The 14570-nt window shown below is 49.2% G+C and overlaps 1 protein-coding gene across 4 annotated transcripts in view; it reads right to left on the bottom strand.

Annotated features, from left to right (window-relative positions):
• Nucleotides 1-2126, bottom strand: part of ADAMTS17 (ADAM metallopeptidase with thrombospondin type 1 motif 17) — a 265853-nt gene extending 263727 nt beyond the window's left edge. For 2 of the 4 annotated variants that reach the window (XM_039492975.1, XM_039492976.1), the window contains exons 1-2: nt 1903-2125; nt 631-968 (exon numbers count right to left, since the gene is read on the bottom strand). In XM_039492975.1, coding sequence (XP_039348909.1) covers nt 631-968; nt 1903-1972 — 408 coding nt within the window. In that variant the 5' untranslated portion in view covers nt 1973-2125. Of the gene's footprint in view, nt 1-630; nt 969-1902 lie in introns of all 4 variants that reach the window. The other 2 variants (XM_039492977.1, XM_039492978.1) reach the window with 2 other exon arrangements.
• Nucleotides 2127-14570: the final 12444 nt, after the last annotated feature.

The raw sequence follows: 14570 nt of genomic DNA, 5'->3' as shown, positions 1-14570 counted from the left end.
CTGCAGAGAGCAGCATGTCACAAACCACTTTTACACGTCCTAAAGAGTAGAAACTTCAGAGGCTTTTCAGTGCACCCCAACTGGAGCAAGGCTGGGAACTCAGTAAGACAAGAGCAGGCTGCTGAGTCCCATCCTTCCCTGAGGGCAGGTTTTGATCTCTATGTTCCCACCCCAGCAGAGCACATGAGCAACTGGGGAGCAGCAAGCAGAGCAGAGAGATGCTGCCACCCACCATGTCTTCAGATGATAGAAATCCTCCATCGGCATGAAGACATTTAAACAAAAGGATTAATAATTAAGTGGGATAGGGCCAGTGCACAGAGAGACCCCTAGAACCAAGCCCCACCCTGATGAGGATCCCCCAGGCTGGACGGGCTGGAGAGGGGTCCTTAGAGCCAGCCTCCCCCCGACAGGGATCCCCCAGGCTGGATGGGCTGGAGAGGCGTCTCTAGGACCAACCTCTGCCCCAAGTGGGGTCCCCCGGGCCGGAGAGGGGTCCCCCGGGCCCGCCCCGCCCCCGCGGGGGTCCCCCGGGCCGGAGAGGGGTCCCCAGGGCCCGCCCCGCCCCCGCGGGGGTCCCCCGGGCCGGAGAGGGGTCCCCAGGGCCCGCCCCCCCGGGCAGCGCAGTACCAGCCCGGCGCAGGTGCTGAGGGAGGCGAAGGAGTCGCTGCTGTTCAGCACGTGGCCCGTGTAGAAGCAGAGCTGCTCGGCCGGGGGGCGGCGGCGGGCCCGGGCCTCTCCCGGCTCCTCCACCGCGAAGCCCCGCGCGAGGAAGTGCAGGTCCCGCCGGAGGTGCAGGTAGAGCTCCCGGCCGGAGGCAGCCAGGCGGAGCAGCACGGCCTCCTCCTCGGGCGGCGAGCGCCGGCGCCGGGGGCTGCTCCCGTGCCCGGCCCCGGCCGGCTGCAGCAGGTGGATCTTCTCCAGCGCCACTCGCTGCGGGATGGCCACTTCCAGCTCCGCGCCGCCGGCTGCGGGGGAGAAGCAGAGGGGCTGGGTCACGCGCGTCCCGGCGGGGGCTGGTGCTGAGCCCACCCGCCCTGGGGGCACCCAGCCAACACCGCTGCTAGTCATCCCGCCCCGGGGGAACACTGCCCCCCCCATCCGCCCTGCCGCCCACCCGCCAACACCGGGCACGCGTGGGCTGGCTCAGGCGTTAACTCCTCAGCCCCTGGGAGACCTGGGGGGGTCGGGAAACACTAAACGGGACTTTTTACAACAGAGAAACAGCTCCCCCCCCCCGACTCCAGATCTAAAGCACCAAGCCCCCCCGCTCGGCTGCAGCACCCCACTCCTGCACCACGCAGCCGGGCCCCTGCACTCAGCCCTCGGGGTTCAGCCTCAAGTCTTAATGCCCTGGAACTTCTCAACAGGCTGCAGCCGGTGGAGCCAAGAGGAGGAAAATATATTTATATACAGAAATAAATTCATCTACCAAAGGCCCAAGTGTGCAGGGAAGAGGAGAGGGAGGGGAAACACAGCAAAAAAGGCTCCTTGTACTATATATATATATATTGTACAAGACAGAGCCACAGTCATCGCATTTCACCAACCCCCATAAAAACCTGCGGGGAGGGGAAGCAGAGCAACTTAAAGCTGTAACCAAGGGCAGTCAGCAGCTTTCCACATGAAAGCAGCGGGACAGGAAAAGAAAATACAAAAGCCTGGAGCAATGTCTCCTGCAAACCGAGACCTCGGCCATGCAGCAGATCTGGTGCATGCCCCGAGGGCTGCAAACGCATGCAGCCAACACGCCGAAACTGCACGCCCTGGGCTCCTGCCGTTGCAAACGCAGCAGGATGCCTGCACGGTCCCAGCTGCTCAGCTCCCTGGCCACCGTGGCTGTCAGAGCCAAAGGGAGAATGTGATGCCGGGGTCAGGAAGGAGGGGGGAGAAAAGCGCTACCTGTAGCGATGTCCTGTCCCCAGAGCAGCAGGAAAGGAAATAAGAGAGGCAGGAGGGAGCCGTCAAACATTTTATTGCAGTGGAGGGGCCCCAGCGACTGGTCTGTGCAGTGCAGAAGAGGAGGAGGCGAAGGGCTGGTGGTGGCGGCAGCAGCAAGATCCTGGGCTGGAGTGAAGCCCTCCCAGCCTTTGGAAAAATTAATTAGCGCTGCGGACAAACCCAACGTGGTGAAACTCCGGCCCCGCCTCCCCTTTGCTGTCCCAGGTGGTGATTGGAGCCCAGCCTCCTAGAGCGACACCTCCTGCTCTCCCATTGGCCGCGCCGCTTCAATCCGGAGTAAATAGCTAGGTTGTAAGGGGAGGAGGGGTACACGTGGTTTGTGCGCAGGGAGGGGGAACTGGCACCAGGTGGCGCCAGGGAGCGAGGCTGCGGGGAGCCCCATTGAGGTGAAGCTACCTGCACAGATGGGTTAGGGCTTGGCATGAGCATAGGGGATGCTGAGTGGGAAGGTCTATTTGCCAGCTTGAAACCGTAAGCAAAGCATTTTTGCAGCTGGCAGGAGACGTTCCAGGCCACCCTGATTCCCAGCTTTCAGGAAGTTTTTAAATAACTTTAGGTGATTAAAAAGTAAGACAAAAATGAAAATAAAGGGGGGGGGGGACGACAAAAAAGAGAAACTTTCCCACCACACCGATTTTGTCCCTAAATAAATCTCCGCGTAAACTCTGTAGATGGTGCAAAATTTCAAGGCTTCTTGGAAATGCACGTTGGAAAAGTAGAGTAGAAACAATTCATACTCCACCCCACTTTTAAAGTGCCACTGCCAACTTTAAAAAAATCCCGTGTTGTAGCCACACACATTTCTTCACTTATGTTACTAGCACTAGCTCAGATTACTAAAAGTGAAGGAAATTTTAAAATTCTATTTACACACCACTATTTCGGCCTTTTGTTTACATCATGCGTTTCTCCCAGTTGGGACAAGGAGAAGAGAGGGTCAGATGGGACAATTCTAGAAACTGGCCATGGAGGAAGTACAGCATGGGCTGTGGCATTGCAAGCTTTCCCCACCTCCCCTTTTCTAACAGATCAACATGGAAAGTCCACCTCAACGTAGGAGAAAGGAATTCACTCTCCAGGCCAACTCACCCTTTCATCTCTGTGTTGAAACCACCAGCATTACACAACTTAGTGCCAACTGTGAAGTTGTGTGTACGACTGGTTTTCTGTTGTAGACATCTGACCACTAGGGACTGGAGTGAGACCACCAATTAAATCTGCATTGGCCAAATAACAGCATCAGAAGGGAACTATATTTAGTCAGCACCACCATATATCTTAACTGAATCCCAGTGTAAATTCTATAGATGGTGCAAAATTCCAAGGCTTCTTGGAAATGTTGTAGAAGTGAAAAGCTCCATATTTCACTACCAGTCTCCTAAACTGGCCAGCCTTCTCACACTTGGAAAGTAGTAACAAATCCCAGGCCACTTAGAACTTAACAACTGTTGGTATGATGCACACAAGAGCGCCCTGGAACTTCACAGGGATAAAACTCAGTTCTTGCTACCAATCACAGGCCCTTTGCCACTTTTAAATAAGAATCTCCATCCGCTGTTAGCAGTACAGTGCCTATGACACAGTTAGAAACAGTTCAATCTTGTATCAGGCACGAGTACGCATAGATCATACTAATTCATCACAGAATTCAGCAGTTGTGATGTTATAGCATGTTTTCTGCATTTCCTTTCCTTCATTAGAAAAGCTGAAAATGAATATATAGGATCCTGATTTCTTAAGAAAGCTACCTGTTCCTGAATTTCCTGTCCTTTATACTCCACCTGAAATCTTAATCTTCTGGTTATGATGTCTCAGTTAATTGCCAGAAAAATTATGAGGTTGGGAATAAACTGCATGAGCCAACAAAGTCTTATAGACAATGCGCTTATAGGTTCGTGCAATATTCTTCATAATAAAGAACAAAGGAAGACAAAAAACTGAAAATGTGAAAGAGAAATGGATTGTCACCAATAGAAAGTTTTTCTGTGATTCTAAGAGGCATCAGCAGTTCATTTAGGATCTGTTCCTCCCTGATTCTCCAGAGAAGTCCCAGCCATTCTCATTTCCCATAGATATTAACTGATGTTGAGGCCACTTTGGGCCTGATGCTAAGTCCAAATTGGTACCTCCTTTAAAACTATTGCCAGTTGATCTGCATCCTGGATTCCAAAGTTATGTTATAAAAAAAATCACCACTTTGTTGCTGAAATCTTAGACGAATTCAAAGGAAGACCCATAACAAGGAGCCGGGCTGGGGAAATCACCGCTTGCCAACTGGGAAAAGAACGGCATAAGAAGTGTTACATACAAGCTTGTGAAAGGACAACACAAACAGAGAAAAGAACAAAGAGAAGACCATTAAAAAATGATTGTGAGGTGGGGTTATTCCGAGCCCAGATCTTGGCTCAGAAAACTACACAAAGTCAAGTTGTGCCCCCAGATCTCCACGTTATTAATAACAAAACCAAACAATATAAAGACAGATTAAAAGATAAAATCAGGCACCAACTATACATCCAAGCTTGGTTCTCCTCTTCCCTAATTAAGTGCTAAGTCCCTTTACTTCCTTTCATACAGGTCCCTCCCAAACGACATTGTCTATTAAGAGTGAGTTTCTATCCCAGCCCTTAAAGGTATACTCACCATTCCCACTGAAAATCATGCACTTTTCCTCTGTCTGCAGAATTATTTAGGTCCCAGTTCAGCAAGGTACTAGCACATACAGGACTACTCATGTGCTTATCTGTAAAAGCTGACGGTCCAGAAATCTGAAGATTTTATGCAAATATGCACTGCCTTAATTGAAATATTTTATTAATATGCATCACCTCACTTGCCTAATTTCATCTTTTTATTGTGAAGGAAGAGGGTTTTGTTTTCTGCTTCTGCTCCCTCACCACAGGATTAGAATAATAGAATATCAGGATTGGAAGGGACCTCAGGAGGTCATCAAGTCCAACTCCCTGTTCAAAGCAGGACCAATCCTCAACTAAATCATCCCAGCCAGGGCTTTGTCAAGCCTGACCTTAAAAACCTCTAAGGAAGGAGATTCCACCACCTCCCTAGGTAACCCATCCCAGTGCTTCACCACCTTCCTAGTGAAAAAGTTTGTCCTAATATCCAACCTAAACCTCCCACACTGCAACTTGAGACCATTATTCCTTGTTCTCTCATCTGGTACCACTGAGAACAGTCTAGATCCATCCTCTTTGGAACCCCCCTTCAGGTAGTTGAAGGCTGCTATCAAATCCCCCCTCATTCGTCTCTTCTGCAGACTAATTAATCCCAGTTCCCTCAGCCTCTCATAAATCATGTGCTCCAGCCCCCTAGTCATTTTTGTTGCCCTCCTCTGGACTCTTTCCAATTTTTCCACATCCTTCTTGTAGTGTGGGGCCCAAAACTGGACATGGTACTCTGGATGAGGCCTCACTAATGCCAAATAGAGGGGAATGATCACATCCCTCGATCTGCTGGCAATGCTCCTACTTATACAGCCCAAAATGCCATTAGCCTTCTTGGCAACAAGGCCACACTGTTGACTCATATCCAGCTTCTTGTCCACTGTAACCCCTAGGTCCTTTTCTGCAGAACTGCTGCCTAGCCACTCGGTCCCTAGTCTGTAGCAGTGCATGGGATTCTTCCGTCCTAAGTGCAGGACTCTGCACTTGTCCTTGTTAAACCTCATCAGATTTATTTTGGCCCAATCCTCTAATTTGTCTAGGTCCCTCTGTACCCTATCCTTACCCTTCAGCGTATCTACCACTCCTCCCAGTTTAATGTCATTTGCAAGTGATTAGTGGCTCTACTGCAGTGACAGGCGTGTTATAAAAGTAATTAAAAATAAATAATGTTGCAAGACATTTGGGTGAACGAAATCCCAGTGAAACTGACAGAAAAAGGAAACATCCCAGTTTCTGATTTTAAAAATATCATTTCCTGACACCTGAATGGGTTCTTTCCTAGTAGACACTACAACAGCCACTAGAGGAGAGGGAGCAAGGAGCTCAGACATCACAGTAAAGGGAAAATGCCCTCTCAGGTAGACCAAGGAAAATGCAATGTTAACTCCTCCAGTGATGTCACACACCACAGAAGCCCTGGTTTCTTCACCATCAAACTCTCTTTCTGGGAGCTGCTTCACCCTGCCTAGCTGCCTGAGAGCTGGATCCTAGAAGCCATCTCCAGGCCTTTCTCTGCCATCACCCTGCCCAGGCCCTACTGATTCTGCTCTTCTCACCCCAGCCACAGCTCTTACTGTGAAATGTCCCCTACTGTGCACTGGGAACGTAAGTCACCTAAGAACTCCATATGCACCCGATGGTCTTGATGTTCTGAGATCTGATAGGATGTTCTAACACTTCTGTATTCTCTATGGTCTCAGCTAAGTTATTCTGGTCATATAAACTGGGAGTGTTTTTGGGGCAGAGCATCACACTCCTTACTTCCTATTTAAATCCCCTTGTTTCTCTGGGAGATTCAATCCCTCTCCCAAAATCAACTGGAGTCGTTACCACTGGATGACCATTCAGTGGCCTGTGTGAGGTAAGCTGCTGGTCCCAGACCAATTCTTAGTAGACAAATGTCCCTGTAATAGCTGGCACCTCTGTTGGCAGTCTCAGCAGAGAGGCTGAATTGCCATGTGGAAGAAACTACCCTCTTCCCACCGGCTGCCCATGAAGCGTGGGGAAGCTCGTAATGCTGCAGTCATCACTGTCCCTGTCCCGTGCATGAATGAGGGCCATCGCTCAGCAAGGCTGTTAATCCGGAGCCTTTCATCAGCACTAACTGTTGTTGTTTTTTTTCCAAAGCGGAAACGTAGTCTCCCTTAATTAAAGGCAATCGTAAGGCAGCACCGAGCAACGGGAACGCCAGAGTGAAGCAAGCCCATTGATTTCAGCGCATGCCAGTCATATCAGCTCACGTCAACTCTGAGCAACATGAGCGTTCGTTCTCAGCGTGTAATCCACAATTATACGGCAAAGGCCCCCATTCCGTCAGGGAAAGTCGTTCAAGCTTTGGGAGGGAAGGAGGGTTGAGGAGATGCCAAAAAAAAAGGAAGGGAAAGACAAAACCAAGGCATAGTCTGTCATTTCTGTAGTGCTACACTCTGCTAGGGGATCTACATGTTCAAAGCAAAGCTGACCTTGGGCAGTGAACTCCTAGTCCCTCTGACATCGCTGAATATTATTATATATTTAACTGTGCCGCCTGTCACTCAAAGATCTCAAAGTGCCTTAGAAAGATCAATTAACCCTCCGAATGCACCTATTGGTAAAACAGTATCAACCCCAGCTGACACACATTAACAGACAGTCAGGATAGGTCTTTCCTGCCCAGTTAACCTGGGTTCTTAACTTGATTTTAGCCTATCCACACAAAAACCTCTGAGCCGAGTTTGAAGGTCCTGACCCAGCTAGGGGGTGTGGGTTAGAGCTCAGGTGCTGCTGTCACTCAGAGTATGTCTACACTACCCTCCGGATCGGCGGGCAGCGATTGATCCAGCGGGGATCGATTTATCACGTCTAGTTTAGACGCGATAAATCGACCCCCGAGCGCTCTCCCATCGACTTCTGTACTTCACAGAAAGTTGATCTAATACGTTGACTTCAGCTATTCGTTATTCTAATACGTTATTCATGTAGCTGAAGTTGCATAACTTAGATCGATCCCACCTCCCCTCCAGAGTATACCAGGGCTCAGGCTGAAACCTGCCCACTTTGCAGTCAGAATGCAAGCAAAAAATCATTCATATGCTGACAGCCCTCCCACACCCTTCCCACAATTCCCCCTGAAGGACAGATAAGTTTTCCCCACAGTTGAGGCAACTGGCTGGGTAAGAGGCCTAGAGCATCTCAGGGCACACAGGGCAGGGCAGAAGCAGTGCGGACAGCATCATTTGGGTCTGGATTTGCAGTGCGGATGCTCACACCTGGGCTAGGCTAACCCAGGTGCCCAGGCTCACCTGGTGAAACTGGGCAGTGATCCCTGTGGCGCAAGCAAGGCAAATTAACATCACTCTGATTGTGCTCCTTTGCTGCTAACTGATGCCAGGTCACCTCCTTCAGGCCCAGGTGGCGTGTTGCAATAGGAGAGGATTTGCTCCGTCTCATGTGAAAGCAGGTTGCTGGGTACAGTAGGGAGATCAGGGAAGCTGGGCACAAAGTTCACAATAAAACCTTGACACTATGGGAGAACTGGCTGCTTTCCGGTCGTGTCACAAACTCAAAACTCAGTTCACGTTGGTCGAATGTTCCACGAACCTGCTGAGAAAACCTACGACCCATTTCAAGCAAGGCTGGGGCTGACCCTATGGCTCAGATTCCTTGTTCTGAGGTGAGACCAGGTGAGACTCGGTGGCTTCGCCTGCACTGTCAGCTTTTAGGCTCGGTCAGATCTGAAACTAGAGATCGGCCCACGCCAAAAGCCTAGATCAGAACCCCCTGGAGTCAGGGAAAAGCTCGGATTCGGGTCCGCATCTCAACGCCACAGTGGTGGGCCAAACCAAAAGATCAGATTCAAGCACCCCTGAACTTCTGGGAAAGTTCATAGGTGGGTCTGACCCATCATTACCCCAAATCTGAGAGTGAAACTCAGGGGGCCTGCAATCAAGACGGGTTGGCACAGGGCTCTAGCAACCGATCAGGTAAGAAGCCACTTGCCACTGCTGTCCCACTAGGGGCAATTCATCTGCCCCTCTGAGCTGCCAAAGGTGGGGCATGGCCCTGAACAATCACTTAGATGTAACACCAGCCCCTTTGTTTTCTATAGCCAATCACTAACTGTAGTCATTTGCGAAGGGAGCAAAGACGGTATCGTCCCTCTGTTTTCATAGCTTTGTCTGGAACACTTGCTGCTTTATCTTTTCTCCAACCTCTCATTCGAAGCAAAATCCTTAGCAAAAAGGAAAAAAAAATCCCCACAAAATTAGGAGGGGGAGAAAAAGAAAAGAAACTTCCATGAGTAGCACTCTTCAAACTGCTTTGGTCATTTAAAGTAGTGTCGGACAGTTAGGGCAATAAGGATTGAGGTGGGCATTGCAGTCCTGGGTCCCAGGAAAGGTATGCAATCTGCATTGCTCTCAGTTTCTCTCTGTTATCGAACTTTGTTTTATCTCCCCGGATTCCTAGGAATTAGGCACTTGGCAAGTCAGCCACTTCCATCTAGCAGGGCTCTGGTGCACGTGTTTGGGATTAATTGACTATTTGACAGAAGGTCTTACTCAATGGCTTGGCTGGCCGGGCGCAGACTGCATCATTGTTGCTCTGGCCCTCAGTCAGCATCGCAGGGCAAGAGAACAGTGCGTGCAGCTGTGAAAGGACGGGGCTTGGAATCACAGCGATGGGGAAAGTGACAGCCTGCAATCCAGGCAGGGATGAACGCAGCGTCACGTCAGGATCCTCGACTCTTGGCAGAAGACAAGCGTTTCTTGGCACTCGCCCTCTAGGCTGCAACTGGAAATGAGGGGTGAGCCCTCCCAGGGGTGCCTACTGGACGAGAAACAATCTTACAAGTGAGAGAAGTTTCACAATGGCAAGCAAGCAAAGCTCAAATGAGAGGCAGATTTTCCTTATTAAAGGAAATTGTTACTGATAAGAATAATACGTGAGTCAAGAGGAGACTGCTGGGCTCATTCTGCGCTTGCAATTCTCCTTCCTCCCAGGCCCACAGGGGAGCCCCCTGCCAGCTTCCAAATCCGCTGGAGCAGGATCAGGCTTGCAGGCTCTAGAAAACCAGCCCTTTCCCCCTCTGATGCTCATGTTTTATTCTTTGCCGTTTTAAATATCCCCTGGGCCAACCAAGCTTTGTGGCCATTTTTGCAAAGTTAATAACCCTTCGGAGGCTTGCAGACATGTGTTATATACATCTGCCCAAGCAGCTGGCTCTCAGCCTGGAAAATGCCAGTGCACTAAGGGTTAACTTGGCAGTTCATCAAAATTCTCCTTTTTCCCACCCACCCCTCTTAAAAATCCTTCTGGTCATACTCCTAAGGGGATAGTGACAACAGGCTGGGCAGAGCTCTAACCACACTGGGAATACACCAACGTCTTCCCCTTGACTCATTTCAGCTAGTGAAGTCACTGCACTCGCTGTTCAGTGGTGTTTTGCTTCCCCTTTTCTTATGCTGCATGTAGCCATAATTCTGCAGAGTTTGGCCAGGAGAAAAGGGCTGACGCTCCTGCCCCTGGAAAACAAAACAAAACCAAACCCCAGGCCTGGGATATTTTAACGACAGAGCCTTGGAACACCCTAGCATCACAGCATCCCCTTTGAGTAGGCTGGGGCTTCGGTTCAGTGATGCCTCTAAACGAAGTCGACCTTCTACTGAATCGCTTGCATCTCTTCCTGCAGCAAACCAGCTAAACCCTAGGGAACACAGCCTCACCCAGATCCCAGAACACATGCGTCTCTCTCCTTGATGAGCTAGTGCATCTCTCTTTCTGTCACAGGGGGCTAGCTAGTAGAGGGGAACATCTCTGGCTCTCACACACAGCCAAGGCATTGCACTAGGATTTCCTTAGAGATCTCCCATCCACATTCTGACCACATCAACCTTTCTTCGCTTCGGAGCATTCCCGGCTGCAGCCAGCGGTGATACAGCAGCAGCTGGAGGACATTTTTTCTACTGCGTACAAGAGAAAATAAATGGCAAATATTCCTCCAAGTTGGGCACTGGTGATTAGCCTCCTGGAATTCTGTGTCACTTCCATCTCAACCACTGTTGAGGCATAAGGAAGGGAATCCTGCTATTTGTGTCTAACCTAGGCCGTTCCAGCCACCCTGAAAACATGCAACTGGCTGCAGTCAGCACTGACGCAACCTCGTCTCAAATGGAGAATCTCAGCTCCTTGGCTTCCTTGATTCCACAGCCAGGGAATGAGCCAGCGCTGATGAAATTTGATATAACTGGTTCCGTGCATTCAGATGTCCCAATGTGCTCAGAGAAATGGCCATTTGCGTAGGTGAGGATGTAATATTGTCAGGAACAGCAAGTCACAGTCATCTGCATGTAAACCACTCCTAAATCAGAATGGTATCAACGTGCACTGGTGTAAACCACTACCACTGGTGCAAGGTGCACACCCACGTGTACAGGCAATCTGGCTCACAGTTTTGGTTGTTAGTGTTCTTTTCATTACACAGGGATATAAGCGTAGTGCCAAACGCAAAAGAATAAGGCTGAGATTTTTAAACAGGCTAATTCAGGGTCTGTTTGGTATCCAGGACCAGCAGCAGAGACACCTATAACAATTGGCCACACATCACCCCCCAGGCATGAGGTAGCAAGAAGGACAAAGAAAAGAGCTTGCTATTGTTTGAGGTTGTCCCTAAGGTCAAGAAGGCCCTTGCAGTGTTGCCAACTATCGTAATATTTGGTGAGTTTTTCCTTTAAAGCACCAGGAATCATGGGAATCTCCATTTTCATTTCAGACTAAAAGTAAATTTCTAACCCTCGTGATTGCAGAGAAAAACTGGAAAATGTGCTGTGATTTACTCTGAAGGCACCGTAACCAGAGAGCAAAGAGAAAGACTCCAAAATGCCCTATTGTTTTAGAGCTCATGATTTTTAAGCCAATCTCTTGATTTGTGAATGCTTGGAGTCTGCAATACTGCAAGTCACTCACAGGGGACCCAGTCCACCTCCCTCCCCAGCAGTTCCCACATCCATGAGGTGGTCATGTCCATAGCCAAATCACCCCACAGCTATGTACCTACAAACCTTCCCAGATGCCTCCTTCATACCTGGATCCCTCCCACTCCTTAATGTGAAGCTCTTGAGTCTTATCAGAGTTCTGCATGGACCCAGAAGCCAGGAGGCGCAGACTAAGCATAGATTCCTAAGCTGAGAAAGCAAGGAAGTAGTTGCAGGATGCACTATTTGGCTGGCATCAGAAGTGGACAGGGCGGCAGATGGGTCTTTGGGCTGGTGTTGTGGCTGGAGACTCCTGAATTTGCAGTGCCCGTGTAACAGGATTGGCCTAAACCTTCCACTCTCTGCGATGAAAGTGCTAATGGGGGAAATCGCGGGCTTAAAGGGCTCTTGATCGTGTTTTTCTGTTTTGTTAACACTTTTCCCTGAGTACTTTCTCCTTCCTTCCCAGCGTCTTGGCTGATTAAACTTGCAAAGCAAACAGAAAAGAACGCAGTGTATCCACAAGTGGGGATTGAAGTGGGCTGGGACACCTGGCCAAAATCCTCAGGGGCTCTGAGGTGAGTCAAGCGGGGAGAGGTTGGTTGCTGGCAGGTGATGGGGCAACACTTTCCTACTGACAAAGCAGAAGCTTATCAGCTACCATGCCAATGGCAGGGATTTCCTTGACCTCTGATGAACCCGGTGCTGCTAGCAACTGTGCCAGGATGCACGTGCACCCTCAGGGGCTCATGTCTTGGGAGCAATATGTGCAGAGGGGGGAAAACCCACGTGCTGTGACAATGCGGTTCTGGCGGGACCCAACTGAGAGTGCCAATTCAGGACCAATTGCTCAAACAGGGCAGTCACAGCCCTAGACTGGGGTTTTTCCACCTCTAAGGCAAACCAAACCTGACAGACAAAAAGGACTTTGGTTTCACCCCACTGGCTAACCACAAGTCACACAAGCAATTCCCTTAGGCACTCCAGTCTCCCAGTATCACCACCAGTGCACTCGTCCTGGGGATGAATAGTTATGAAAACCAACACCCCAATAAAAGAAAAAGGTTCTCTCGATCCCAAAGGACCAAGCCCCAGACCCAGGTCAATATACACATCAGATCTTACCCACAAATCACGCTGTTGCCAATCCTTTAGAATCTAAAATCTAAAGGTTTATTTACAAAGGGAAAAAGGTAGAAATGAGAGGTAGAATTGGTTAAATGGAATCAATTACATACAGTAATGGCAAAGTTCTTAGTTCAGGCTTGCAGCAGTGATGGAGTAAACTGCAGGTTCAAATCAAGTCTCTGGAGTACATCCCCGCTGGGATGGGTCCTCAGTCCTTTGTGCAGAGCTTCAGCTTGTAGCAAAGTCCCTCCAGAGGTAAGAAGCAGGGTTGAAGACAAGATGGAGATGATGCATTAGCCTTATATAGGCTTTTCCAGGTGTAAGAACCTCTTTGTCCCCACTGTGGAAAATTACAGCAAAATGGAGTCTGGAGTCACATGGGCCAGTCCCTGCATACTTTGCTGAGTCATAAGGCGTGCCTGCCTTCTCTCCATGGGTCAATTGTGTAGCTGATGGTCCTTAATGGGCCATCAAGCAGGCTAAGCAGAGCTAACACCAACTTGTCTGGGATATCACCCAGAAGCACATCACCAACTTGAAATACAGACAGTATAGAGCCAATATACATAACTTCAACTAAAAATGATACATGCACACAGACAGCATAATCATAACCAGCAACCCATAACCTGGTCTTAGACACCTTATATGACCCCCTTTACCTAAGATTTGGTGCCACTACAGGACCTTGGTTGCAACCCATGTTCTATATGGTCCCAGTTTATATCAATAACGTCACACCCGGTGCTGCTAGCAACTGTGCCAGAATGCACGTGCACCCTCAGGGGCTCATGTCTTGGGAGCGATATGTGCAGAGGGGGGAAAACCCACATGCACAGAGAGAACTGTAATGGGAATCCCACTGTAGTTAGTTTCATTTTCGTTCAGGAGTAGGTCCTGGGTTGCCTCAGGAAGAGATGCGAGCAATTCAGTAGAAGGTTGACTCCTTTTAAAGGCATCACTGAACCAAAGCCTCAGCCTACTCAAAGGGGATTCATGGGCCATTTTGGTCAATTTCATGGACCTAGGATTTTAAAAATCGTAAATTTCATAATTTCAGATATGTAAGTCTGAAATTTCACAGAGTTATAACTGTAGAGGTCCTGAACCAAAAGAGGGTTGTGGGGAGGAGCGGGGGGAGTGTTGCCAGGTTTGTACTGGAACCTTGATACCATGGTGGTGGATGGATTGTAAATATACAGTAGAGAGTAAGACCAAACTAAAATCTGAGATCCATAAGAATTTCCCCCCAGGGACAATTGGTTGAGACCTTGAGGGATGGGGAGGTGGGGAGGGGGCAGAGGAGATTTCCTTCCTGGGGTTAAGCACAGATCAGAGATTACTCACTAGAATCTAATGGTGAATCCACGATCAGTTTCCTGTGGGGAAGACCTTTTGGACTTTGGTCCTATCTGATCTCTGCTAAAGGATCACAGAGGATTTTATGCTGTGCAAAACGGTGGTTAAATACTTTCTATTGAACCCAGAAAATACACCAGGTCTTTTCATGCCCTCTTGAAGAGCCAGCAGGAAGAGAGGAGCTGTCAATGTAAACAAACTTCTGTAATCCGCTCATAAACAACCCTCGTGTAGTATGTTCAGCACAGTTATAACTGGGTAGATAGTTCGGATTTGCTTTGCTTTGATGTCAAGATGAAACATTTCCTTGTTTAATCCTTTTGCTCCGGGGTGTCTGGGCAGAAGATGCTCTGAGACTGACGGCTTTATAGTTCATGCACTGGCATCATCGTTTTCCATTTCTACATTTCACAGAAAGCTCAAGCTCACCTTCTGATAGTGCTCTTTGCTCTCCCACTTTCTACCTGAAACTCCCTGAGATCTCTTAAAA

This window comes from Mauremys reevesii, linkage group 10 (genome assembly GCF_016161935.1).
Source record: "Mauremys reevesii isolate NIE-2019 linkage group 10, ASM1616193v1, whole genome shotgun sequence".
Lineage (NCBI taxonomy): Eukaryota > Metazoa > Chordata > Testudines > Geoemydidae > Mauremys > Mauremys reevesii.
The sequence above is the reverse complement of the archived record's forward strand: the minus strand, read 5'-3'. Positions and strand labels throughout refer to the sequence as shown.